The 25,867-nt window shown below is 60.3% G+C and overlaps 1 protein-coding gene across 3 annotated transcripts in view; it reads left to right on the top strand.

The window, feature by feature from the left end:
- LOC101675626 (phosphofructokinase, platelet) overlaps positions 1-25,867 on the top strand; it is a 51,504-nt gene extending 25,637 nt beyond the window's left edge. The window contains exons 6-23 of one of the 3 annotated variants that reach the window (XM_004757906.2): positions 506-550; positions 727-835; positions 3,426-3,521; positions 5,064-5,156; positions 5,685-5,810; positions 6,968-7,032; positions 7,494-7,563; positions 7,837-7,983; positions 9,700-9,770; positions 10,808-10,895; positions 11,372-11,524; positions 15,723-15,875; positions 17,549-17,713; positions 19,200-19,261; positions 20,123-20,234; positions 21,127-21,226; positions 25,063-25,165; positions 25,449-25,867. In XM_004757906.2, the coding sequence (XP_004757963.1) occupies positions 506-550; positions 727-835; positions 3,426-3,521; positions 5,064-5,156; positions 5,685-5,810; positions 6,968-7,032; positions 7,494-7,563; positions 7,837-7,983; positions 9,700-9,770; positions 10,808-10,895; positions 11,372-11,524; positions 15,723-15,875; positions 17,549-17,713; positions 19,200-19,261; positions 20,123-20,234; positions 21,127-21,226; positions 25,063-25,165; positions 25,449-25,596 (1,906 nt within the window). In that variant the 3' untranslated portion in view covers positions 25,597-25,867. The remainder of the gene's footprint in view (positions 1-505; positions 551-726; positions 836-3,425; positions 3,522-5,063; positions 5,157-5,684; positions 5,811-6,967; positions 7,033-7,493; positions 7,564-7,836; positions 7,984-9,699; positions 9,771-10,807; positions 10,896-11,371; positions 11,525-15,722; positions 15,876-17,548; positions 17,714-19,199; positions 19,262-20,122; positions 20,235-21,126; positions 21,227-25,062; positions 25,166-25,448) is intronic. The other 2 variants (XM_004757908.2, XM_004757907.2) reach the window with 2 other exon arrangements.

Genomic DNA, 25,867 nt, shown 5'->3' with positions numbered 1-25,867 from the left:
TTTAGAAGAAAAAAGTGTTTCCCGGAGGGAAGTGTTTCCTGGAGGGAGGAATGCTACTGGGAAGTCCGATTCAGGGTCTCCAGCAGGAGCAGCAGGACTGGATATGCCCCGTGTCCTCTGGCTCCGTGGGTGTGCGAGGACCCTGTGGGCGATGGGAGAACCCCGAGGTTGTGCTCCCGGCTCTGGAGAGGCCCAGCCCCTGGGGGCTTCCGGCCCCGCCGGTGCTGAGTGCCGCAGCTGGTCATCGGCACAGAGGTGTCCAGAATGTGCATGTGTGCGGGAGAGCAAACACTGGCTGTGAAGTGAGCGATCCTAAGCCCCTTTGCTCACAAGAGCTCGAAATGCTAGCACAGTGGCATCTGCTTTTGTAGGAAATGGGCGCTTTTTGGAAGCGTGGGTCCTGCGTCGCGGTGAAGCAGGCGTCTGTCCGACTGGCAGCACTTTGCTCCCTGCTTTTCTCGCCGCTCCCCGTGTGGTCAGTGGATGTTTCCTTTGTCTTTTGTAGCCACCAGAGGACCTTCGTGCTTGAGGTTATGGGGAGACACTGCGGGTACGTATGGGGAGACGCAGCTTGGACGGCGAGCACCCTCCGCTTGGTCCCCTCGATGCCCCCCGGTGGCCCGCCGTCCCCCTCGCACGCTCGTGTGCCGGCCGCCTGCCCAGGGCCACCTCCGAGCTGAGGGTGCCTGGCAGCAGCCTCACAAAACCCGTGCTGTCCCTGGATAGGTACCTCGCCCTGGTGAGCGCCCTGGCCTGCGGAGCAGACTGGGTGTTCCTTCCGGAGTCGCCCCCAGAAGAGGGCTGGCAGGAGGACATGTGCGTCAAGCTCTCCGAGGTAACCTGTGTTCCATGTCCCCTGACCGCCAGGGCCTCTGACGGCGACGGGCGGCAGCCACGGGGGCCCCCGTTTGGGCGGAGTTGCAAACACGTGGAAACTCCGTGGTTCTCAAGAGTTCAAGCTTGTCGCGCAGGGTCTGCGTACACTGGCTGTTTGCGCGTCTGCTGCCCCCAGGGTCGTGATGGGGTGCCGTATAGAGACCCCAAAACTATTTTTCCTGCAGAGCAGCAGCTGGAGTTTGAAGGAAGGTCTTGAGTGGAGATGAGGCTGTTAGGAGAAACCGGAGTCAGGGGGGAGCTCTGCCTCCTCTTCTGTCTCCACGCACCAGTGTGAACAGAGCCGCGTCTCGGCCCCGGCCCGCAGCAGCACAGAGCAGCGTGGGGCCAGGTCGCAAGTCCTCCTGGGCTGTGCAGTCCCCGCCACGCCCGGCGTGCCTCAGGCGTGGTTGCAGCCGGGGTTCCTGACACCAGGCTTTGCCCTGTTTGTGGCCTGGGGCTGCCTGGGTCCCCACATGCGGGGAGGGCAGTTTCCCTACAGGAGGGCCTCTGAGGAGGGCCTACGAGCTCAGCCCCCCGGACAGAACTCGGGGCGCGGGGCGCATTTCCCGACCACGTCATCCCTGTCCTGCAGGTGGGGAGGTAAGCCTATGGCCCAGGCCGGCTGTCGTTGTATTCAGCGAGGACATAATCTCTGCGTGCAGCCAGGGTACATGCGCAATAGGACATTGCTGCCAGCTTCAAGGTGACAGGTTTCAAGAAAGGGACAAGGGACTTGAGCAACGCACTTGACTCCACGTACTTGACCCAAATATACGGAGCTGGTGATGACACACGGCTTTGCTGGGAGAATCGTGCCCCCAGGAAGGTGGGGCGTGGCTGCGGGGGACCGGAGGAGGCAGGAACACAGCCCAGTAGTCCCGGGATGTAATAAATCCACTTGTAATTTCTCGGTTCCCACCTGGGGACATGGGCTGGTGGTGTGGGGCGATTTGCGGCTGGCTGCGCAACATCGGAGGTGGCCCTGGGCCGAGACTGGTCCTTCTGTGTGGCTCTGAGACATGCATTTAATCACCAGTGCCGCAGGGCGTTACCTGTGGTCCCATCCTTCAGGGGCCGTGCCCGTTCCCGTTCCCGCCGGCCATCCTTCCTCCCCACAACGCCCCCAGGCCTGGTCCAGGGCCACACGGCCATAGGCAAGTTCTGGTGGCAGCCCTTGGGGGTGCATCGCATGCCCCTGCTCCAAGGCTGTGCACAGTGGTCAGTGGGTTCCGGTGAGGTAGGGCTGAGGCCCTCTGTTCGATTTGGCCATTATTTCCTTAACTGTGTGGCCTCTGCAGACCCCCTTGGGTTTCAGGCCTCATGAACCATGAGCTTAGAACATGTTGGGGTTCCCCTTGGGGAGGGTTGGGGGCCGTAAGGTGGATACCTTGGCTTGTTGGTTGTGGATGTAGCACTGTCAGACTTTCCCAAATATCTTGTCCAGGAACTTGGCCTAGGAAGCAAGCCTCAGGGTACACCCCAAATCCCAGGTGTTCTGTTCTAGAACAGGTGATGATCCTCTCTGAGCATCACAGGTCCTGGGGTTGGGTCTCGGCTCTGCCACCCGCACAGTGACCTTGGGCAATGACCCCACGTTCTTCAGGTCCCTGATGCTGTTGTGAGGACTCAGGGAAGGGACGCGTCCAGGCAGGGCCGTGAGAGGCGTCTGCACACCTGTCCAGGCAAGGCGGCTTATCTTCCCATGTGCCTGTGGGGAGGACTCGTGTTCTGTGACCCTCAGGAGTATTACGTTTTCTAGATGACATGCGGCTCTGTGGCCATATTCCTGCACTCAAGGACGCGTCCCAGTCGCTCTCCGCATTTTTACGTCTCCTAGAGAACATTCCTGACTAGTGATAGTAAGCTCTTCCAAGTAGAGCATGTTTGTGTCTACTGGAAAGCAATCAGCCCAGACGCCCCGGGGGCTCGCGGGGGCTCCAGGCTGCGGCTGCTTCCGGCTTCAGGCACTGTCTGCGCTGCGGCTCTGGGCGTGGGGGTCTGTAACTTGGGATGGGAGAGAGAACGGACTGGCTGAGAATGAGTTCAGGGTGTCGCTGGGTGACGGCTGCCCTGAGCCCGTGGGGACGGCAGGTGTGGGCGCAGTGCCAGCAGGGCCTGTCCCCAGCCCCGCACTCTCCCCCGCTCCCCTCTAGCCTCCTGTGCGGGCCCGGGGTTTCTGTGCTCACATGGGCTCACGGTGGGGTGGTGGGAAGCTCTGGTTTCTGAGGAGATCGGAAGCCTGGCTGGCTGCATAGACGCGCCACGGGGGCGCATCGCTGAGCTCACTGCCTTCTGGGACCAAACGGCCAAGAAGTGTGCCCCCCCCCACCCTGTCTGGGGCAGCCTACAGGCCCTGCCCGTCCCCTGCCGCCTCCAGCTACGCTCTGGGAGGGCCTTCCCTGGCCAGGATGGGTGGAGACCCGGCTTGTGAAACTAGGTGTCGGTTTCTACCCGGCAAGAGGCCATTCACCTGGGGCAAAGGGCCCGGGATTTGTTTGTTGTTTAAACAGTTTAGGTGTTTGAGGATGTTCATTTTCTGTTTCCCCTAGAACCGTGCCCGGAAAAAAAGACTGAATATCATCATTGTGGCGGAGGGAGCCATAGACACCCAGAACAAGCCCATTACCTCCGAGCAGATCAAGGAGGTGAGTGTGTCCCATTTTGCAATTCTCCTCGGGCGCCAGCCCGGAAAGGGGAGATTTTAACGGCGCTGGCAGCGTTTGCGTTTGGAACATTGTGTTATTATCATGAAAACCCTTTTTGTTCTCCCTGATACCGATGGATGGTTTTGTAATGACTCATGACTTTAACAGGGTGAGTCTCCTGCACACACACACACACACACACACACACACAGATGCACACATACATACTACCTTTTTCTGAATCATTTGAGAGTACATTTCAGGAACGATGTTTTTAATTCTTTTTAAATCCATTTTCTGGTTAGGTATTTCTTCTTCATATTACTTCAGACACTGAACCCTCCAATTTTGAGGATGATATTGGAAACCCTTTCTTGAAATTTTTGGAATCTTTTCTTGTTGTCTCAAAGTACAGGAAGGTCAGCCTGCCTTCCTTTTGAATTCACTTAAGCACAGGTAGTGTTACTGCAGCCTATAGAAAATCTAATTGAAAAAAAGCTCCCGGAGGCCCCAGAGCTGCCCTGGCGGTCGGGGAGGCACAGTGGGGTGGACGGGGGTCCCAGCGCCGGGCGCCGGCTGCCCCACCAGGGACCAGGCTCAGGCGCTGGGACGCGCAGCCCCGGTGCTCCTGCAGATGAGAGCACTTGTCACGTGGGCACCTGTGCCGCACCCGGCCCCGTGGAGGGCCACCCAGGAGGTCCCACTGCTGTGCGGCTCGCTGGAAGGTGCTGGCCTGGCGTGCCAGCCCCGGGGCCGGTGGGATGGGTCAGGCTCTCCAGTGGGGCAGGTGACTGCGCGTGTTCCAGACGGAACGCTGGGGAGACAGACCGACAGAGAGGCAGGCTCCGGGTGAAGCCGTCTCCCACCCCAAAGGACGCTGTCAGCCAGGCTTTGCAGCATGGCTTCCCTGTCGTGCTCTCTCCTCCTCCCCTGACCAGCTGAGCACCTGACCTCGAGGCCTGGGGTGCTGTGGGTGAAGGCGCTTGGCCAGTAGTGAAAGAAGGAATAGGGCAACGGTTTTCTTCCCCACGTAAGCACATCGAGAGTGACCACAGGCCCGCAGAGCAAGGCCCACAGGCTTCACGTCCCGCCCGCCCCACCCCAGTGTTTTCAGAGAGGAGGAGCTGAGGTCCGGCGAGGACTGGGGCCTGACCCCGCAGCCTGCAGGGCACTCGTGGGGCCAGCCGTGGGGATGCCGTGGTTGACCACGGTGTGCTTTTCAGATACAGCCGTGCCCCCTGACGTGGCTCAGGGAAACGTCTATATTCCTGTAAAACACCCGAGATGCCGTGTCCTTTTTTAAAAATCGTGTTATTTAGGTTCATTGACGAGGCAGGAGAGACAGGTTTTATGTGGTAACAAGAGCGTTCTTTCACAGAAACAAACTTCAGCCCACTGGTCAATGAAGCATCCTTTTAGAAAGTGAAATTTAGACACTAGGATTTTTTTCCATGTCGGTGTGAAGCAGGAGTAGCTGAGACCCAGGGATGCCAGCGCCCAGGATGCAGGGCCCCCCGGGTTAACGAGCTGTGTCTCCTGCAGCTCGTGGTCAAGCAGCTGGGGTACGACACGCGGGTGACCATCCTGGGACACGTGCAGAGAGGCGGGACTCCTTCGGCCTTTGACCGGATCTTGGTGAGTGAGGAGGGAGGTAGTCAGGTGCTGCTTTCGCCCGGGGCGAGGAGGAATGGTTTGCCCGCACGCCGTCCCGTTCACAGTGTCTCTGCCTGAGCACAGTGTGGTTGGCCCGTCCTGGACATGCTAACCGGGCTCGGCCCCCAGTCGCACAGATGTGGGAGACCCTAGACCTGGGGGGCCGAGGGTGACAGGGACCCCAGGGAACAGAGCCCACGGGCACGTGTCTGGAGGCAGGCCCTGGTGAGGCCCTCTCACCGTTTCCCTCACTGCCCCCGGCCAGCCACTTGCTAGTGGGGTCGGAATCTCCTCGCTGGAGGCAGGTGGAAGGTTAGTAGCTCTCTGGGCCCCAGACCTGGAGGCCAGGAGGCAGGTTGGGTCCCTCTGAACACCGTGAGGCTGGTCTCTGCTCGGGGACGCATCTGCTGGGGGCACTGTTCATGCCTCGGCGCAGCCCGGGGCCAGGCGGGGGTGCATGGTGCCTCGGCCTCGGACCTTGTCTCTGACCTCCGTGACTCTCATTTCCAGGCCAGTCGCATGGGGGTGGAGGCCGTGGTCGCCCTTCTCCAGGCCACCCCGGAGACCCCGGCCTGCGTGGTGTCGCTGAGCGGGAACCAGGCCGTGCGGCTGCCCCTGGTGGAGTGCGTGCAGATGGTGAGTTCCAGCTCCCTGGTTAGTCCAACACGGGCTTCCGGCAGCTTCCCCAGGGCCCAGCTGCTGCCCGCAGGGAAGGCAGGGCGCTCTGAGGTCATTGGTCTGGGGCATGGGACGTAACCTCCGCTACGCTGAGAGAGGGAGTATGTGCAGACGATGACGACGTGTAGAAACGCGGGTCTGTGGGGACTCCGGGGAGGGCGTCCTGGGGGGAGGGCATGGGGCCTCAAGTGCTCCGATCTCCGCGTCCCTGCCCTGCTGTCCCTCAGCATCTTCTGACCGGAGGGCTGGCCGTGGGGCGGCTAAGGCAGGTGGCATCCTGGCGTGCCCCGGCCTCCGTCAGGCCCCTGGACGCAGGGACGGGTTCGGTTTCCCAGGTCATCGGGCACAGCGAGCGGCACTAGAGGCCGTGCCTGTCGTTCTCCGGAGCCTGCCCGTGACCGTCCCTTCCCGGGCCTTTCTGGCAGCTCTGAGGGGATGTGTTGTGTCACCTAGACAGGGACGTGATTACATGCAGGGACGTGTTGAACTAGCCACAGAAGCACACTTCCCAGAAGCCCCTGGGAGTGAGCAGATGTGTGTGCGCGAGTGTGCGAGGCTGCGTGTGTGTCACCTGCTTTCTGGCAAGGGCCTGGCCCAGTCCTGTCACCCCCGATGGCAGTGGGGATCAGAGGGGGCTGAGGTTCACAGAGGGACTAACTTACCAAGATGCCCAGGTTGAGAGGGGCGGGCCGCTTCCTCGGGGACCTGTTCCCCCCATTGCCACCCTCCCCGCGGTGACCCTCTCCCCCGAGAGGCTGGTTCTGTCGTGCTTCTTTGTCATCAGAATCAGACCAGGAGTTGCTCAGAAGGCTGCGTCCATCGGAGAGCCTGGTTTCGCTCTGGCTTTGCTCTCCTGGGGATCTCAGGGTCCCCCTCTCCGGGATCGCCGGCTGACCCCCAGCAGTTGTTACCGAGCTGCCTGAGCTGGGCAGGCCCGGGCGTGTCCCCTGCAGCTGGCTGCTGCCCGCAGTGGCAAGTGACTTGCCGAGCTTGGGCTGCCAGCCGGGAGGGTGGGGACGACCGGGTTGAGTCGCAGGAGCCGCCAGGTGTGGCAGCCATCATCGTCCACAGACGTGGGCGTTTTGACATGTTCTCTTCTCCTTGTTTGTTTGAAGACCCAGGACGTGCAGAAGGCCATGGACGAGAGGAGATTTAAGGATGCTGTGCAGCTCCGCGGGAGGTGACTGTCGGGAGCGCTCTGCCTCCCCAGGGCTGGTGTGGGACATGCTCCAGGGCTGTGCTCCTTCTGTCCCAGCGGACGAAGTCAGAAGCTGAGACAGGCTGCAGGGCGCCACTGGGCAGCTCCAGGGCCCTGAGGGGCAGTTGGGGGACCAGCTGGTGTGTGGTCTGCTTTCCGGCAGGCCGGGTGCTGGAGAACTTCGGGAGGGGCAGATGGAAAGTGGGGTGCCGCCGGCAGGACACCGGAGCACGTGAAAGACCAGGTTTCTCAGCAGGCGGCCTAGTAGCTGGAGATACCGGGGCCTCGGGGATGCGGGGTGACCCCAGGGCTGCCTGCTTGCCCCAAGCGCTCCGAGCAGGGGTGCGCGAACTGTCCACGTCCCGCACAGGCCTTCTCCCAGGGCCTTCCCTCAAGCTCCATGCGCCCTCTGACCTCCGCCCGATGGCCCCCTTTCCTTCCAGGAGCTTCGAGACCAATCTGAACACCTACAAGCGGCTCGCCATCAAGTTGCCGGACGATCAGATTGTGAAGGTCGGTGACGCTGTGTGAGGAGTGCTAGAAAATGCAAAGTGCAGTATTTTCCCTAACCTTCAGATATGAGAGCTGGGATCAGTGTGGAAGAGTAATTTTCATTATAGTGAAAATGTTGGTCAAATGAATTTCTTCACTTGCCATTTGCATATTTGTTGCTTTCTAATTAAAGAAGTTGGTTGTTTTAAGATATCCTGGGGAAAAAAAAAAAGAGCCAGCCCCGGGGCTGAGCGCCTGCCCCGCGCTCACAGCTGCCCCCCCGCTGTCTCGCAGAGCAACTGTAACGTGGCGGTCATAAACGTGGGGGCACCCGCAGCCGGGATGAACGCCGCCGTGCGCTCCGCCGTGCGCGTGGGCATCGCCGATGGACACAAGATGCTTGCCATCTACGACGGCTTCGAGGGCTTCGCCAAAGGCCAGGTGAGTCCCTGGGGGACGTCGTTGGGAGACGGAGGACCGGCCAAGGCTGCAAACCTAGGGCTCTGTCCCCTGGTGAATGCAGACGCTGCAGGACGACTTCTGCTCTCGATCCGCCCCGGGGTATGCGCCCTGGGCGCTGTAGGACGCTCCGTGTGGAGCGCACCTCCGGGGTTCCTCGGGCTGCAGGCCGTGTGGCCGGTGGGGCCCGTGGGAGCCGGCCTTAGGAGGGAAGGGGGCGGGTGTCTGCCTCCCAGAGGCTGTTGTGCTGTGGGAGTGGGACGCAGCCAGCAAGCACTTGGAGGGAAGCTTTGCTGAAAGGAGTGAACAGACACTGAGTGCTTACTGTGCACACTGAGTACTCCGAGGAGAGCTGCAGACCTGAGATATTAGCCCATTGTCCTCATTTAGAAACTGAGGCATGGAGACACGGATCAGCATGACCGAGGTCACATCTGCAGGAGTTGAGATAATGTGGCTGAGGCTGTAGTGTGCCCCGCGGGACAGTATTTATTGACCTGATCACCCCAAAACGTACTGAGTTCTTACCCTGGGGAAGCCAGCTGGTGCGGAAAGCAGAGCTGCCCTCTGCCAGCTTGTAGCTTGGGGAGGGAGAAGATGGTGAGTGGGAGGCGGGGAGGCACAGGATGGGGCACGTTGGGCCGGGACCAGCGCTGCACAGATGCCCAGAGGAGGGGTCTGCCCGGGACCCTAGAGACACACACCCCTGGGGAGGGAGTCTCAGACCGGGGACGGAGGCGCTGAGCCAGTGCCGGCAAGGACGTGCCGGCTGGGCGAGGACAGGGCCAGGCCCAGAGGGGCTCGGGACGGCGGGCTCACGTGGCCGCTGCCTCAGCAGAGCAGGGGAAGGGAAGGGGGTGGGCCACGTGGCTTGGAGGTGATTGGAAGGAACTTGGGTTTTGCTCAGAGAAGACAGGAGGGGTTTGAAGAAGCAGGACGGGTCCTGTGGATGGGTGACCAGAGGCCCTGGGGGGGGGGGTCCTGGGAGCTGGCAGGGGTGTGCTCGGGGTCTTTAAGAAGCACAGGCTGAGGGGCACCTGGGTGGCTCAATGGGTTAAAGCCTCTGCCTTTGGCTCAGGTCGTGATCCCAGGGTCCTGGGATCAAGCCCTGCATCGGGCTCTGTACTCCGTGGGGAGCCTGCTTCCTCCTCTCTCTCTCTGCCTGCTTGTGATCTCTCTCTCTCTCTCTCTGTCAAATAAATAAATAAAAAATCTTAAAAAAAAAAAAAGAAGCATAGGCTGGAGACCGGAGTTGGGGAGGGATCGGCGTGCGCGGACCAGACCACACTCTTAGTACCGGGGAGGGGGCCAGCCCAGGAGACGGCCTGTGTGCCTGCCTCTAGCTGGCCTCACCTGCATTCTTGAGATTTCTTTCAATTTTTAATTAAAGAAGTTTTCTTTTGTATCAACTGAGAAAAACAGAATCTGTCTTTCATTCCCATGGGTAGGGCATGCCAGCTGAGGTCTGGATCTGATCTGCACTGTGGGCGTAGGCGGCGGGAGGGCCGGGGTGAGGTGTCCAGGGTTTGGGGTTCACCCCGGGACCCACCTGACCCGCTCAGGGACGCGACGGGGACGGCTTCCGAGGGCCTCGCCGGCCCCTGGGGAGGTGCCCCTGCAGAGCGTGCGGACCTGGGAGCCCTCTGTCCGCACAGCTCACCCCTTGTTTGTCGCCCCGTTGGACTGTCTGCACGCCAGATAAAGGAGATCGGCTGGGGGGACGTCGGAGGCTGGACCGGCCAAGGAGGCTCCATTCTTGGGACCAAACGGTAATTTCCCCGTCCCTGTTCTGACCAGCTCTTAGGAAGGGGACGGGCTCCCATCCTAGGCAAGCAGCCGGGGCTGAAGCTGCTGCTTTTCACTCTGGGGAAGGGACCCTGAAGGCAGCTGGCGCTGACTCACGGGCCAGCCCCCTCCTCCCCATCAGGGACCCGGGTCGTGCTCTGGGGGGCCCCGAGATTTGCCCTGCAGCAGAGGCGAGGCACGAGACTCGGGGACTGCTGTCGCAGTGTCCTTGATCGCCGCTGATGCACAGAGCCCCATGGTGGCCGCAGGCGGGCCCTGCGGAGCCCACGGCTTCTCCACTGTGGGTCGCTGCCCACCCCTGCTGCTGGGGACGCTGGGGCTCCTGGTCCACCTGTGTGCCCCGGGCCCCTTCCGATCGGCTGTGACACGCACGTGCTTGTGCTTTTGAGCTCAGGGTTGCTCCAAGGTGGTGGCTGTGCTCCAGAAGCCGGGGGGACCCTGTCGTTGCCACCGAGCCCCCTGGTTTTGCCCCGACCACCCAGCCCCGGGCAGTTTTGTCCTGAGAATTCTTATAAATGTACTGAAAGCACAAGCATCTTGTCCGCAAGGAGGCAGGAGGAGGGCGGGGGTCGGCGGCTCTGTGGCCGCGGCTGGGCCAGCGGTCATGCCTCTGGTCCTCCACGCTGGCCCGGCCATGGGCTCCAGGTGATAAGACAGGAGAGTCGCCAGCAGGAGCACGTGTGGCGTTACTGAGAGCAGGGCTGGGTGAGCTGCGCCCGCGGGGCTTCCGGTGTCAGGAAAACTCACAAGCGTTGACAGAGCGTTTCCCTGGGGAGGCGTCAGGAGTCTCTTGGGGTCCAGGCACGGCACAGCGAGCGTCCCTTCCTGTGTGCGGTGTTCAGTTTTGTTTTAAATACACTCCCTGGAGCCTTGCTTCCCCAGCTCTGCCGTCCAGCGGGGTGCGGCTCGTGGGGGTCGCGGGGCTCCCCGGGTGCTGGCGGGGGTGTCGCCTGTGGTGCGGGATCTGCCCAGCCACACCTGTGCCCTGGCCTATCTCTAGCACGCTGCCCGGGAAGTCTTTGGAGGACATCGCTGCGCAGATGCGGACACACAGTATCAACGCCCTGCTCATCATCGGGGGATTCGAGGTGCGTCCCTGGCCTGGGGCGCCTGCCGGTGCTGTGGGGGGGTGAGCGTGGGCGGGCTTCGGCGGCCCAGGGCAGTGGGTGAGGGGGGGTAACCCCTGGGCCTGGGGGCCGCAGGAGCAGCCGAGTTGGGAGCAGGGCCCCCCACCTGGGACGCGTGCGTCTCCCGTCTGCACAGGTGGTCGTCTCCCTCGAATTCGAGGCCCGTGGGCCACCAGCAGGCAGGGTGGTCACGTGACCCCCACCACTTGCGGTTGCACGTTGGACCGCAGACCTTAACTGTTTCTATTCAACCATGATCGGTCCCCTCCTGACCTCTCCGCTTGCTTTAGAGAAAATGTAAGGGCCTCAGACAATGAGACGCGTGCCCCCAGGAGACGCGGTGACCCTCCCACCTGACCTGTCTGGTGACCCTCATGCCTTCCATGTTCCTAACGGCCCTCTGCTCCCCTCCCCCACACCTGCACACTGCCTGACAGGCCTACCTGGGACTGCTGGAGCTGTCGGCTGCCCGGGACAGGTACGAGGAGCTCTGTGTCCCTATGGTCATGGTCCCTGCCACTGTCTCCAACAATGTGCCAGGCTCCGATTTCAGCATCGGCGCGGACACAGCGCTCAACACCATCACCGACGTAAGTCCGTGTGGCCGGCAGAGCAGGTGTGGCAGACGCTAACGCGGGGGCGCTGGCCCGCTTTTATCTGCCATGCACTAGAGACAGCAGTGAGACCCCGGCTTGTTTCCCCAGAAACGCCTTTTTTTTTTTTTTCCTTTTTTTCCTTAAGCCTGACTGTCTCTGATCCGATGCTCAGAGTGGTTTCAGCACCAGGGCTCCGCTGCCGCCAGCCCTCGAGTGACCGGGAGCGTCTGAGGCTCCCCTAGTTGTGGGCTAGGATTTTGTGATTCGGCTAATTATTAAAGCTAGGTGGTGGTTTTTGTGGTTTTTGTTTTTGTATTTTGGCTGGACCAAATTGACTTCAGCCTCATAACATCCTTTATTAATTTTTTGTGATTATTTTATTATTTGAGAGAGAGCGACAGTTAGTGAGAGCAAGCCCAAGCAAGGGGGCAGCAGGCTTCATGCTGAGCAGGGAGCCCGACGTGGGGTTTGGCCCCAGGACCCCAGGACCCCCACCTGGGACGCGTGACCCCCACCCAGGACCCCAGGACCCCCACCTGAGCCGAAGACCGATGCTTAAGGACTGAGCCCCCCTGGGAAGCCTTGGATCATAATTTATTATGACAAATCCTGGGTCTGATGCCCCCGAATGGATGAGGATAGAACCTGAGCTTGAGGCTTCTGTAATTTTGTGCACGGACCTGAATCCGCCAGTGGCCTCCGTCCCCCCCGTGGCCCCCGCCGCTGGCACCGTTCTCCCCACGGTAACTCGGGGACCCTCACTCACACCTGAGAAGTCAGTGATGCCATGCTGGCTCTTTTGCCGAAAAGCAGTAGCGAAAACAGAGACACCCCCGTGTTCCCCGGTGTGTGGTCACGCCGGGCACGTGGCGTGGGAGCTCACAGCGCGGCGACGAGCAGAACGCGCTCCTCCTCCTTTTGAATCTGGTGTCCGCAGTTCTTCAGTAAATCATCCAGTCTTTATCTTCCCCGGGAGGACACAGATCCCAAGAGTGTTTTTCTAGGGATTCTTTTTCTTAACCCCTGGGATCACGTTTGTCTCTAGTGCTGGCACATAAAAGAGAAGCTTTTTAAATAACATTCAGGCGGTAAGTAATGCTTTAGCACTGCTTTTTTGTGTTTTGTTTTGTTTTGCTTTTCTGAGCTGCTTCACCGTTCTGTGGTTTCTTTACTAAAAAGCCCTGCCCTGTGTCTCCCGTGCGTCCACGCCGGAGCGCCCTATTCACACCACTAACCTGTCTCCGGGCCATCGCGCCCGCTGTCCTGGTGACTGTTGCTCCTACTATGCCTGCTGGGAACCAGTTCCGCCCCTGCTGAAGCTCCCGCCTTCTGTAGGAGGGCCACTGTCCCTCCCTGTGTGTGACCGCCGTCCGTGCTTTCCTGCTGTTTCTCTGTCCTTGGCTGGAGTCCACATCTGCTTACGCTCGGTGGAAGGAACCGCAAGTTCATGTTTCTTAACTGTCACCGGCTTGGAGCCCTCCGGGGGTTGGGGGAGGGGGTACTCGGGAGTCGGTGGCGGTGGGACGGGCCTCAGTAGGTGTTGGTTTCCCTGTGACATCCGGTGTGTGCTCTGTCGTATGAAGCCAGGGGTCTCCCGCTTTAGAGTTCCAGGATCCTCTGCTTGAAAATATGGTTTCCAGGTTATCAAGATTAGATAGAAAAATACATACAGAAACTCTAAATGGTCCACCTTGCTGCCCTGGAGTGGTTTGGAAATTGGGCAAATGGTCTTTTAAATTGGGTTTCTCACCTGAGTTTCTTCAAGCCGGTTGCCCAGTTACCAGGTGGCAGCTTCATGTCCAGTCTGGTCCAGGCCCGCGCTCGCAGGGGAGAAGGTGCGCACGTGTGCTGAGGCCCCGGCCTGTGGGTGGGCTCGCGGGCACCAGGGCCCTGTCCTGGCCGGTGACCCGTGGTGAGCTGGATGTCCAGCGGGACCTGTGTAGGAGCCTCGATGCCCACTCCTGCCCCTGCTGGTCATGTCCTGGTTGGGACCCAGGCATGGGCAGGGTGTGTGGAGTGGCTGGGTTTTGTACAGAGTGGTGTTTCTGGAAGCTGGAGTGAAACCGTGTGGAGTTTGGATCTGGGTTGGAACCCGGCGGGGCTGGCCGCACAGAGGGAGCGGCCGGCTGGAAAGGTGCGGACAGGGCTCTGGGGCCGGCTCAGGGCGCCCTGCCTTGCTCTGGATGGGCTCCAGAGGGACTGAGCGCCAGACTAAGCTCCATGCAGGTGTGCGCCCGTCACCCAGGAGCTCCTGCCCACGTGGGCCAGCTGTGGGCCCGTGGCCTCCTGTCCAGGAGCGCTGGCTGCCCGAGTGCCTCTTGTCCTGGGATTCTGCCCCCTGGGTGCGTCAGTAATGCCTAGCCGTGGTTTCGGTCGCCAGAACGGGCTGTGGGGGTGCCACTGGTGCATGGTGGGTAGAGGCCCGACTGCTGCTGACCCCCACGACCTCAGCATGGCCCTGCTGCAGGGAGCCATCGGTCCCAGTGTCTGCAGGGCCCAGGCCTCTGGGCGTGTCATGATCTTGGGCACTTCGGTCACTGTCCTCACAGTTGATGTCCTCCGGGTTCGCGAGGGTGCTCGGCTTACTGGGGCATCCCTCAGACAGACCTCTGCACAGCTCGTGCTTCCTGGAGGCTGCGGTGACTCCCGGGCCCCTCCGAGCGGGGGCTCAGAAAGCCGTCCCACCACGGCTGCGCGGCTCGTGAGGGGCTGTGTTTGCATCCCCAGAACTGGCGCCCAGGACATCCCCATCCGATCTGAGCCTCGTGGTGCTGTGCGGGCCAGGAAGGTGGCCGCCATGAGTTAGGAGCACGAGATGCGAGTAGGGTTATTTCCCCACAAAGGGTCCCGTCTTTCTCGGCGTTAGTGCGGGGCTGCTGTGTTGTCAATTCTGTGCACGCGGAGCCCAAAGCAGAAGTCTGCCTTGGTCCCCAGACCTGGGAACAGATATCCGTTCCAGCCGGGGCTCCCTCTCCTGGCAGGGCTGTCCCCTGTCCTTGCTGGAGGCTCCCGGTCGTTTTCCTGGAGATGGAGCAGAAAAAGCGGAGCGACAGGAACCAGAACGCAGACAGTTCTTGTGGTTGTGGGATGGTCACCGCCCTCCTGGCCTCCAAGCCCACCTGTGACTCCGGGACAGCCGGCTGCACACCTGCCCACACTAGCACTACACGCGGGGCCCTGATCTGGCCTTGGGGCGGAAAAGCAGGGTCCGTGCAGGGATGGGGGCAGGCTGAGGTGGAGAAGGGTGAACGCAGAGGGGCCACGAGGCAGGGCAGTGACCCCCTCAGCTGCCTCCTGGCTGCTCCCTGGACTAACCTGCCACAGGTCCAGCATCCACAGGTCCTCGGGCCACAGCAGCCCCAGGACCCGATGTGTTTTAGGGAAGCACGAGGCCATGGAGAGCATCCGCCTCTCCGGGAAGCCTGCCCCACCCCCGCCATCCCAGTGTGCTCCTGCCGCAGTGCACGGTGGTCACCTTGGGGAAAAGCACAGCCTGTGTGGGCGTCCGTGTACCCGTGGGTGGTCTCTCAAACCGCCCGGCCATCCGGCGAGCCTGGTGGGCTCGGGGCTGGCAGATGAGGGGCCTGTGCCACTGACAAACACTGGATTAACAGGCAGCGACCTCAGACCTCCGCCCACGAGCCTGCGAACAGTCCCTCTGACCTCAGAGGCAGACTCTTCAGCTTGGGGTCCCCGAGCAGCCGTGGGGCTCTGGCTGCTCCCGGCTGCTGTGTCAGTCCTGGGAAGGACTTGGGAAGAGCAGAGGCGCGACCGGCGAGGCTCCCCAGCCCAGTGCTTGTCGCCCTGCCAGCTGCCTTTCATGCCGGTGCTGGGGTCCTTGCCGAGGCCAGACTGCAGGCCCCTGTGCCCCCGTGGAGCGCACAGAGCTGCCAGGCTGGCCTGGCCCCTGATAAAGCCCCCCCACGTCCCACCACCATTTGGCCTCCCTCGCTGCCTCCGAGCTGCCGAGGAGGGAAGGCTGTCCATCCACTAACACGCCAGCTTCTCTGGCTCCTGCTTTGCCACCTGCCGGCTTGCAGCCCCTCCTCCTGGAGGCCTGTGCCCCGCGGCTGTGTCCCCACTCCCGCAGCTCCCTTCCGCAGTCCTGGAGCTCCCACGCCCTGGGCCCCGTGGACACAGCTCACAGGGGGTGCTGGGGACGCCCCGCTGACCGCTTGCACTGCTGCTTCAGGCTTTCGAGAGTGCTGTTCTGCTCTCCGACTTGCGGGACCACCACCCGGAGTTTTGCATTCCCATTTGCATCCTGCCGACCACCATTAGCAACAATGTCCCGGGCACAGACGTGAGCCTGGGCTCGGACACGGGCCTCAATGTCGTGGTGGAGGTAAGAGGCCCCGTGGCTCCATCAGGCGGACCAGGGCAGGGGGTTTCTCTTCCGCTCTCGCGGGCGCAGAGGAGGAGCCCACCCGGTGCTGCAGAAGGCGCGAGCCGCAGTGAGGGCTCCTTCTGGGTTGGTCAGTGGGAGCTCGTGGCGTAGCTGGGACGGGGCTGGTCCTCGAGCGCTTCGGGTGAGGTTTGTTCTTGCACACCCCAAAGCAGGATGCCCTAGTCTCTCGTGGGCTGTGCCCCGTAGGCTCGCGCTCGCGCTCGGGGGACAGCCAGCCCGCCGTGGTGTGTGAGGAGGGCTCAGCGCAAGTCTGGAGGGCGTGCGTGCAGCGATTCGGGGCCTGGGAGTGGGAACACTCCAGGGGAGAGCAGGCACATCTGTGGCTTGCACATGCCCTTGGTTGTGCAGGGGGAGGCTCTGCTCCTAGAAAGGGGCTCCCGTCCTTGGGGATCCAGCAGGCCCCGCCCTGGGCCCCATCTGGTGTGTGGGTACCAGACATCGGTACCGTGGGGACGGACTGCTGTGGGGCGTGCTCCCCCCACAGGAGGAGGGCAGGTGGCCAGGCGAGGGCCATGTTCTTGACCTAATTCTCAGAACATCCCCGTCGTGGGGGCGAACCTGGCAGCAAGACTGTGTCCTCCGGTCCAGGTCCGGGGCTCTCGTCTTCACCCTGTTCTGAGCGCCTCCTTATGTTTTCACACAATTTGTTTTAAAACACGTGTGACGAGACGTTAGCCGCGCTGGGACTGTAACCCCAGGTTTCGAGGCGAGTGGGACTGCAGCCCGGGACTGCTGGGAGAAGGTCTGGCTGCCGCGGCAGGGCGTCTGGGTTTGGGAGGGGACCCTCCCCCCGTGAAGGGGGCCGGTGTGGGGACGTCCACACTCCTGATTCCTCCCCGTCCCCCGACCTGTGCCCCCAGCGCGGGGTGGGGCTGCCTTCTGTACTGAAGCTTTGTCGGTGCTGGTTTTAGTGACCGCAGGGGCCCGGCTGCTGGATTAGGAGCTGGTGCGTCCGGCGGCCGCAGTCCCCCGGTCCTCTCTCCCGGGAGCAGGACAGAGGCTGCAGCTGGTGCCCGCAGTGGGCCGGCCAGGGAGAGGCTCGGATGCGTACTTAGACCTTATCTCAGGGCCGGGCCCGCAAATCAGGATCAGAGTGGTCGTCCGGGACAGGGCCAGGTGGGGACGCTGTGGTCCCGGGAGCGCGCACGGGGTCTGCGCTGTTGAGGCCGCGGGAAGGCGGCGGACGGGAGTGTGTGCTGTGTCAGCTCTGAGCTTGTGTCCCGAGGCTGACCCGTGGCAGGCGTTTCCTTAGGAGGCCCGCTGTGTGAGCGTCTGGAAGACTCCCGAGCGCTCTGTCCAGGAGCCCTGTCCAGCTTGAGAGCTGCCCTCGCGGGGTGTCGTGTTTGGGGTTAGACTGAGGAGGAGCAGGACCCAGATGTCACAGGGAGCCTTTCAGAAGCAGCTCACCCACCAGACGGGGCCCACGGCCCACGAGGCCGCACGGGCAGCTCCAGCGAGCCGGCCCAGCCCCCCGGTGGGCATGTCAGGATACAGGGATGGTGAGCACAGCCGCAAGGGCCGGGGGCACCGGGGACCGCAGTCTCTGTCCCCGTGTCCCAGCCCTGGCCGCCCCCACGGTGGTGGAATGACCTGTGTCCTCCTGTGGCCAGACGTGTGACCGCATCAAACAGTCGGCCAGCGGGACCAAGCGCCGCGTGTTCATCATCGAGACCATGGGGGGCTACTGCGGCTACCTGGCCAACATGGGGGGGCTCGCTGCCGGAGCTGATGCCGCCTACATTTTTGAGGAGCCGTTCGACATCCGAGACCTGCAGGTACGTCCCTGCCGCGGGGCCCCTGGGTGACACGGCTGTCGGTGCTGCTGTGCGGTCGCATGCGTGGTGGTTGGCTCCGAGGGGAGTGTGACTGGTTGTCAGGACACCAGATTCTACACGTGCTTTTGGGGACCCTCACTGGGTCAAGGGGCATGAGCGACGCCCAGCTCCTTGTGGGTGTCCGCGCGGGAGGGTCACGGGAGCACGTGCTCCCTGGAGCGCCGAGGCCTCCCTGCCGCAAAGGCCGGGTGTGTCGGGGGAGTGCACGGGCCCAGCGCTCGCCGGGCTGGCGGGACCGGGACGGCGGGCTTAAGGCACTAAGAACAAAATAGAACCTGCGTTCTGATTGCATGCTTCCTTTAGAGGTTTTTTTAAAAAAAAATTAACAGAATGTATTTTTTAGAGCAGTTTCAGGGTGAGGACAGAGGTCCCCTGCACGCCTGCCCCACACCCAGCAACACTCCCGCCAAGGCGGGACCGTTGTCAGAACAGACCCCCCTCCCCCGACACTAACGTGTGACCCGCACCTGGGACCACAACTGACATCAGGGTTCACCTGGGGAACCTAAGTTTGAGATGCACTTTCCGAATTGGCCAAGGTTCCCTCGGGCCCCAGCTTTATCGGGGGCGAGTGGCAAGTGCGGGGGAGTCGGGCTGTACACCCGCCTTGGGGCAGGAGGAGGCGGGCACTGGACAAGGTCAGGCCTTAGGAAGACAGACACAACTCAGACGAAAGTACAGGTAAAACTGTATTTGTGCTGCAGAAGTGAGCACAGGAACCTTAAAGTCTTTGTTTCTGGACCCCACGAATGAAGCAGAGACCCGCTTGATGATTTCACTTGTTATCAGACTTAACCTGGGAATTTCTTCACACCGTGGATCTGACCATCTGTCCTTCAGAAGCCACCAGAAGGCAGGGCTCGGTGTGCACACGTCTCCGCCCCAGCACACGGGCAGCCACTGGGAGGACAGATTTGCTCACACACACACACCTCCTTCCCGTGCACGTTTTCTGTGCTCAGGATCCAGAATCCCTTTCTGTACAAACTTTGTACCCAAGTGCAAGGCTAGAAAAGCTTCTCCAGGCTCCCAGATCCTGCTCAGGCAGCCAGGAGATTGTGCACAAATCCAGGTGTGCTAGTTTGTCCTCCGAGGGGGAAGACATCCTCAGGCACAGGAGCAAGGGGCGCTGGTCACGCAGGTTTGGTACACAGAGGACATGAATTCGCGATTGAAGAGGGAAAGCTATTTATTCCGCCCCTGCGTGCTGCAGGGGCGCTGGGTCCCCGGACACCGTCTGTGCCCAGCTGAGCAGCTGCCCTCCGGGCCGAGCGTGCCGCCTGCCCGCAGGTGCTGGTCTCTTCTGCTCCACTGGCACCCCTGGCTGGTCCTCGCCCTGCAGCCGTGCTCTCCCGCGCCCCCTGCCGCATGCATCCCTGGGGTCGTGTGGTGGCGGGTGTCAGGCTAACTGAACGCTCTTTCCTAGTCCAACGTGGAGCACCTGACGGAGAAAATGAAGACCACCATTCAGAGGGGACTCGTGCTCAGGTACAGACACTTGTCCTCGGTCACTGAGCCCCAGCTCCCCAGACGACCTGGCCACGGGGTTGAAGCACCCTGGGGCGGCCGTTGCTCACCACTGGAGACATGCAGGAGGGGCTGTTACATGCTGACTTCAGAACCACACGCGTTCGTGTAACTAAAGGGCACACCTGAAAATGCATTTTTGCTTTGTAGTTCTTTTTTTTTTCCCCTAAGGTGTCACCAAGTCATTTCTTTAAGCCATTAATTTTTAATTTGTTTTATAAACATAAAATGTATTTTTATCCCCAGGGGTACAGGTCTGTGAATCACCAGGTTTACACACTTCACAGCACTCACCAAATCACATACCCTCCCCAATGTCCATAATCCCACCCCCCTTCTCCCAACCCCCCTCCCCCCAGCAACCCTCAGTTTGTTTTGTGAGATTAAGAGTCACTTATGGTTTGTCTCCCTCCCAATCCCATCTTGTTTCATTGATTCTTCTCGTACCCACTTAAGCCCCCATGTTGCATCACCACTTCCTCATATCAGGGAGATCATATGATAGTTGTCTTTCTCTGCTTGGCTTATTTCGCTAAGCATGATACGCTCTAGTTCCATCCATGTTGTCGCAAATGGCAAGATTTCATTTCTTTTGATGGCTGCATAGTATTCCATTGTGTATATATACCACATCTTCTTGATCCATTCATCTGTGGATGGACATCTAGGTTCTTTCCATAGTTTGGCTATTGTGGACATTGCTGCTATAAACATTCGGGTGGCCACTGGCATTTCTGCAAGAGGGTGCGTGCAGGGCGGGACGGGCAGGGGCCGGCCGCACGCCCCACCGGCGCCCTGAGCCCCCGTGTCCCCTTGCTGCAGGAACGAGAGCTGCAGCGAGAACTACACCACCGACTTCATCTACCAGCTCTACTCCGAGGAGGGCAAGGGCGTGTTCGACTGCAGGAAGAACGTGCTGGGGCACATGCAGCAGGTGCGCCCGGGGCCTGCATGGTGTGAAGCAGGCCGCTGCCCAGGAGGCTCGGTGTGGACGGATGCCTTATTTTAGCTGTGATGGGGGAGAAAATGTGTGTTCAGGAGAGATTTCAGACATCTTGGCATTTACTTCATGTACGGTTCCATTAAGAAGCCCCACGACGTTCCTCCAGCTGTAGAAATTCTGCGCAGGGGTAGATGGGAGACCTCCAGTGTTCTGGTGACCAAGTACTTCATTCCCTATTGGCTCTTAGTAACTATTTACGCATCAGACACATGGTGCTTGAGGTCTGCACAGAATCAGAGCGGTCTGGAAGGAACTCGGGGTGTGCTTTGCTGGAGGTGGGCATGGGGTAAGGGCTGCAGTCGCCAGATGACATGCCTGTCCTGGTCCCAACGCTACTCCCCCCCTCCCCCCACCATCTTAGGGTCTTAACTTACCCACTCGTCCGTTCCAGAGGGCCCGTGGGTCCCCTGCTTATGTGACGAAACGGTGTGCGTGTATTTTTGTGAAAGCTAGCCCTCGGGGTTGGTCAGATTCTTAATGGAAACTGTGACCTGCTCCCTACCCCAAAATAAGACATCTCAACGGGAGATCTGAAAAGAGCGAAGCCAGGAGCTGCGCAGCCCCGTGCGGGGTGGGGGTGAGCGCGGGGAAGCTGGCCTCGGGGGCGGAGCTCCGGCCTCAGGTCCTAGCCACCTACAAGCAGGTAAAAACATGCAAGAACAAAAACACAGACCCCTGAGCCCCCACTTGGATCCAGGGTGTGACTCTGGTCAGAGTAGGAGGTGAACTTCGTAAGCCCTCGCACCTTTGAGTGCATTTTGAAAAGCCGCCGGACCATCGTCACTGTGTCCATAACTGCGTCTGTATCTCCGACCGTCCACAGGGTGGGGCGCCTTCGCCGTTCGATAGAAACTTCGGGACCAAAATCTCCGCCAGGGCCATGCAGTGGATCAGCACGAAACTGAAGGAGGCTCCGGGCAAAGGTAGGCGCCACGGCTGGGGCGGCCGGTGCTCCAGGGGCAGGTGCCTGCTGCTCTGCACATGCTCGGCCTCGAGCCGCACGGGGCCTCGCTCTGCAGGTGCTCTGGGACCTTCAAGGCCGTCGTTGGCCGGGATTCCTCAAAGGCAGGGCTTGGCTCCTCCACGGAGGTGGGGGGCACTCAGGTACCTTAGCGCCATGCTCCTTGCATCAAGGGTGCCTCCCATACATGGGGCTCCCCCGGCAGGACCCTAGTGTGACTTGGCCTTGTTTGGCCACACAGCACGCTCTCAACTGGCCTTGACTCAGGACACCGAGGACTTAGGGACTCTTCATGACCCTCCTTTTCAGAGAAAACTGGGAGCTGGCCGGTGTCTGGACGGGTTGCTCCTCCCGAATCTGGCACGGATGTTCTCTCTGGCTCACTGCCCTCCCTCCCCACCAGGCCTCAGAACTGCAGAATCATTCTATTCTGCTTTCCGGGGTCCCGCCACCTCGGGGACACCTTCGCAAGCTCCTGTGGTTTACGGGGATGGAGGGTGGCAGCGTGCCTTTCCCTTTGCTGGGGCGTTGGTCTCGGACGCACACCAGCGGGTGTTCCTGACCCTTGGCCTGCATCCCGGTGTCCCCAACCGCAGGGTCACCCCTGGGGTGTGCGGGCTCCTTCCTCCTGCCCAGGTGACACGTGACCCGTCCCTGGCGGGCTGTCCCTGTGATGTGGGTAGTTTCCTGTGGCTTTGAGGTGAAGTCTCCTACAGCTTCCCTCATGCTTCCTCGGGCTCCCGCTGGTTCTGTGTGCTTTTCCAGTGTTTTGCCTACTTTCCTATTGCTTACTGATACTTCCCTTATCGACACATAGTTTTTGCTTTTATATCACTGTATAGATTTAAAAATGTTTCGATGACTTTACAGAGACTTGTTCTACTCTATGTTCTAGAAAATTCTATTTCATATTCTGCCCAGGCCATGTTGCAGACAGGGCTGTCCTGTGGGGCTTGTCGTTTTGTGCAAGCAAAACAGGTAGACTGTTTGCCTTCTCCTTGACGGTTTAAGCTCTTCGCTGAAACGTTTTTACAATTCCTTCTTTGATCTACTTGATGGGAAGTCTGAGGTCTGACTTCATGCGGGCTCTCACTCACGTGCCATTCATTGCGTCGCCTCTAATCTCCGTCAGAGACCGGGTAGCTGGGACGCTGGCCGGACGGTCTCTGGGTTAGCTCCTTGCTCAGTGGGAGCAAGGGTGTGCGGTCTGGCATCCAGTTATTGGTCCTCACTGATACGCCAGCTTTCTAGACGATTTCCTTTTTTTAATTCAAGATTTTATTTATTTGACAGAGAGAGATCACATGTAGGCAGAGAGGCAGGCAGAGAGAGAGGAGGAAGCAGGCTCCCCCCAAGCAGAGAGCCTGATGCGGGGCTCGATCCCAGGACCCTGAGATCATGACCTGAGGTGAAGGCAGAGGCTTAACCCATGAGCACCCCCAGGCGCCCCTATCGATGATTTCTGATAGCGGGAAAAGTGAGGCCCCACTACCCTAGACGTCTTTTGGTTTCCACTATCCTTGGCTCTTTGTGCTGTCACGGAAATGGAATCAGACTGTTACAGTCCACCAAAAACTGTTGGATGTTTTGAGGGAATTCTATTTAGTCAGTAAATTATATGGTGGAGGATCTGAGATTTTAAAAATATTTTCTAGTTCATGAACACTATCTCCATATACTTAAGCCTTTCTTTATCTCTTGTGAAGGTATAAAGATCCTGCAGTATCTTTTGTAAATTTATTCCTGACTCGACATTCTAAAAAATGTTACTGTAAATGGTATTTTTTTTTACTTTTTAAATATTTTATTTATTTGTCAGAGTTAACACAGGCAGACAGAATGGCAGGCAGAGGCAGACGGAGAAGCAGGCTCCCACTGAGCAAGGAGCCCCGTGTGGGACTCGATCCCAGGACGCTGGGATCATGACCTGAGCCGAAGGCAGCCGCTTAACCCACTGAGTCACCCAGGCGTCCCTGAAATGGTATTTTTTTAAATGTACTGTTGGCATACAGAGATACAACTTTTGTAAAGTTTGCGATCCACAACTTTCTACACATTCTGAATTCTGGTAATTACTTGCCAGTCTGTTGCGTTTTCCGCACCCACGGAGCCAGGACCATCTGGACGCCTTTTAACGTTTTCCTTGCGCTTGTGGGTGTGTGTGTCGCTCTGGGGCAATCCTGGAGAGCGGGAGTGAGGAGAGCTCCTGTGCAGGCTGCGGCCCTGATGGGAACGGGGAATGCGTTCGGCGCCCTTGAGCACGATCGGTAACTGTCTGAGGGCTTTCTGCAGCTCACGAGTGCCGTGGGTCTGCTGTCGTGGTGCTGTCGCGATGCGGTCCTCTGACCGTGAGCGCGTGTTCTGCGTTTCCTCTGCCGTCTTAGAAAACCGTTTCGTAAGTCATAGTGGCATAAAGAAGCAGTTTATACAGAAGCTCCTGAGCATTCCCAGGCCTCCCGAGGTCACTCAGGACACACGTGTGGCTAACGGACGCACGAAATCTCCCAGGGTAAAGCCAGGACGCGCAGAGGCGCAGCCCAGGTGGCTGGATGTGAGGATGCCGCGGGCAGTTCCCGGGGAAGGCGCTGGGTGGCGCCACTTCCGAGGTTCGTGCTTTTCGCTTTTTGTAAACGCTAAAATCCTCTTTGGGTGTCCTGTCCGTGCAGAGGTCCCAGTGCAGGTCTTGGGACAAAGCGGGGTACCTGTATGCACCTTCGCACAGACGGAAGCGCATGTGACCTGCTGGCCCCGAGAAGCTGGTATGAGGCCGGCCTTGCTTCCTGCGGTGCGCTCCCTGCCCCGGGCACGGGCTCCTGCACGGTCTCCTGTGGTGGCCTCCTGCTCTGGCGACTTCCCGACGCATCCTGTCCCTGTCGGGTGCAGGGCGCGAGCTCGCTCTGGCTTTGCACGAAGTCTAGGTGTGGGGGGTGGGGTTCCCCGTGGATGCCATCAAGCCTCCTGCTCGCCTTGTGGGCAGAGTTGACTGGAGTTCCCTAAGTCAACAGAAAGAGCAGAGCTGCTCTGCGATCGGGTTTGTAGGTTCTGTCTCTAGAACTCTCTGTGCACGTGGCGCTTCCACCCGTTACTGTGGACACCGGGCCTCAGCCCCGTTTTCCGGAGCAGCCTGACCAGATCCGTGTCTGTCAGTTTGATTTCCAGACTTTGACTTAAAAAACAGGGAGGCCAATAGAGCCAACGTAATTTTAGTCTTCAGTGAAGAGACTCTGGCTCTGATTCCATTTCTACTTTGGGATCTTTCCCACGTCACCGAGGACGCGCCTCTCCGGACCTTGCGGCCTCCCCGTCTGTGCACGCCCGAGCCTGGGCTCCCGCGGCCGGCTCCGGGAAGCCGGCTCTTCCCGCGGGCGCGGCCGGTGTTCCTCGAGCCCCTGCCTCACCACGAGAAGCGCGCGCGTCCTCCCTTAGCTCGGGGGGCGAAGCGCTCAATGTGTGTCCCCGGCCCCTCTCGGGGTGTGTGCGGCGTGAGGGGCTGCGCGGTGACCCAGGCGCCTCCTCGTCTCTGCTCTCCCTGCTCCAGCCCTGCGGGGCCCGGCGGACCGGAGCCAGCAGCCCCTGAGAAAGCAGGGTCCTGCAGCTGTCACCTGGGCTCGTTCCCTACCTCGCCCGCAGACCCCAGAGCGCCCGGGGCGCCTTGCCTCCTGCCAGGCCGTCCGAGCTCCCGCCTGCCTCCCAGGAACCTGCGCCCCGCGCCGGCAAAGCTCCTTTCCGCCCTCACCTCTCCTTCTGTCCTTAGCGTGACTGAGAATTGGTTCTGATACCGCTTTTTCTCTTTTACAGGAAAAAGGTTTACGAGTGAGGATTCCATTTGCGTGCTGGGAATAAGCAAAAGAAACCTTCTTTTCCAACCTGTGACCCAGCTGAGGAAGGACACAGACTTCGAGTGAGTAAATCAGCCCTTGCGGGTCCACACGTCCGGGCCGGGGAAGGTGTGCAGGACAGGGCGGAGGGACACCGCCGCTGCTAGACCCAGGGGCCCTAACCTGTCCTCACAACTCCGAAAACACAAGCCTTTGAGAAACGGGGCACATTGCTAGAAGTCTACAGAACAGGTTCATGCCACTTAGGAAGACGAGCAGATCCTGCGGAGCTGCTCCAGCCCCGACCCCATGACGCCCATCGCCCGGGGCCAGGCTGCCCTGACGACCCCTTCCTGCCGTCCGCAGGCACAGGATCCCCAAGGAGCAGTGGTGGCTGAAGCTGCGGCCGCTCATGAAGATCCTGGCCAAGTACAAGGCCAGCTACGAGGTCTCCGAGTCCAACCAGCTGGAGCCCGTGCACCCCCGAGGCCACGAGGAGCCCGCTGCCATCTAGACGCCGCCGGACCCGGACCCGGACCCGCCCCGCCCGGCCAGCAAGCACTGCTTTGGACTTCGTTTCCCACCCGTTTTTGTAACACTTAAGTTATTTATCGGCCCTTCGATGCGAGTATTGTTGACGCGAATACCTACTCACAGAGCCCCCGTCCTGGGTCCTCCCCACGGGACCCGGAGACTCCAGCACGAGCTGTCTGCTGCGCCTCGTACTCCTGTCCTGCTTGTGAGCGTGTGTAGCCGGTAGAATTAAACATCAGCTCCAACTCCAA

This window comes from Mustela putorius, unplaced genomic scaffold (genome assembly GCF_011764305.1).
Source record: "Mustela putorius furo isolate JIRA1106 unplaced genomic scaffold, ASM1176430v1.1 tig00004033_pilon_pilon_pilon, whole genome shotgun sequence".
Lineage (NCBI taxonomy): Eukaryota > Metazoa > Chordata > Mammalia > Carnivora > Mustelidae > Mustela > Mustela putorius.
The sequence above is the reverse complement of the archived record's forward strand: the minus strand, read 5'-3'. Positions and strand labels throughout refer to the sequence as shown.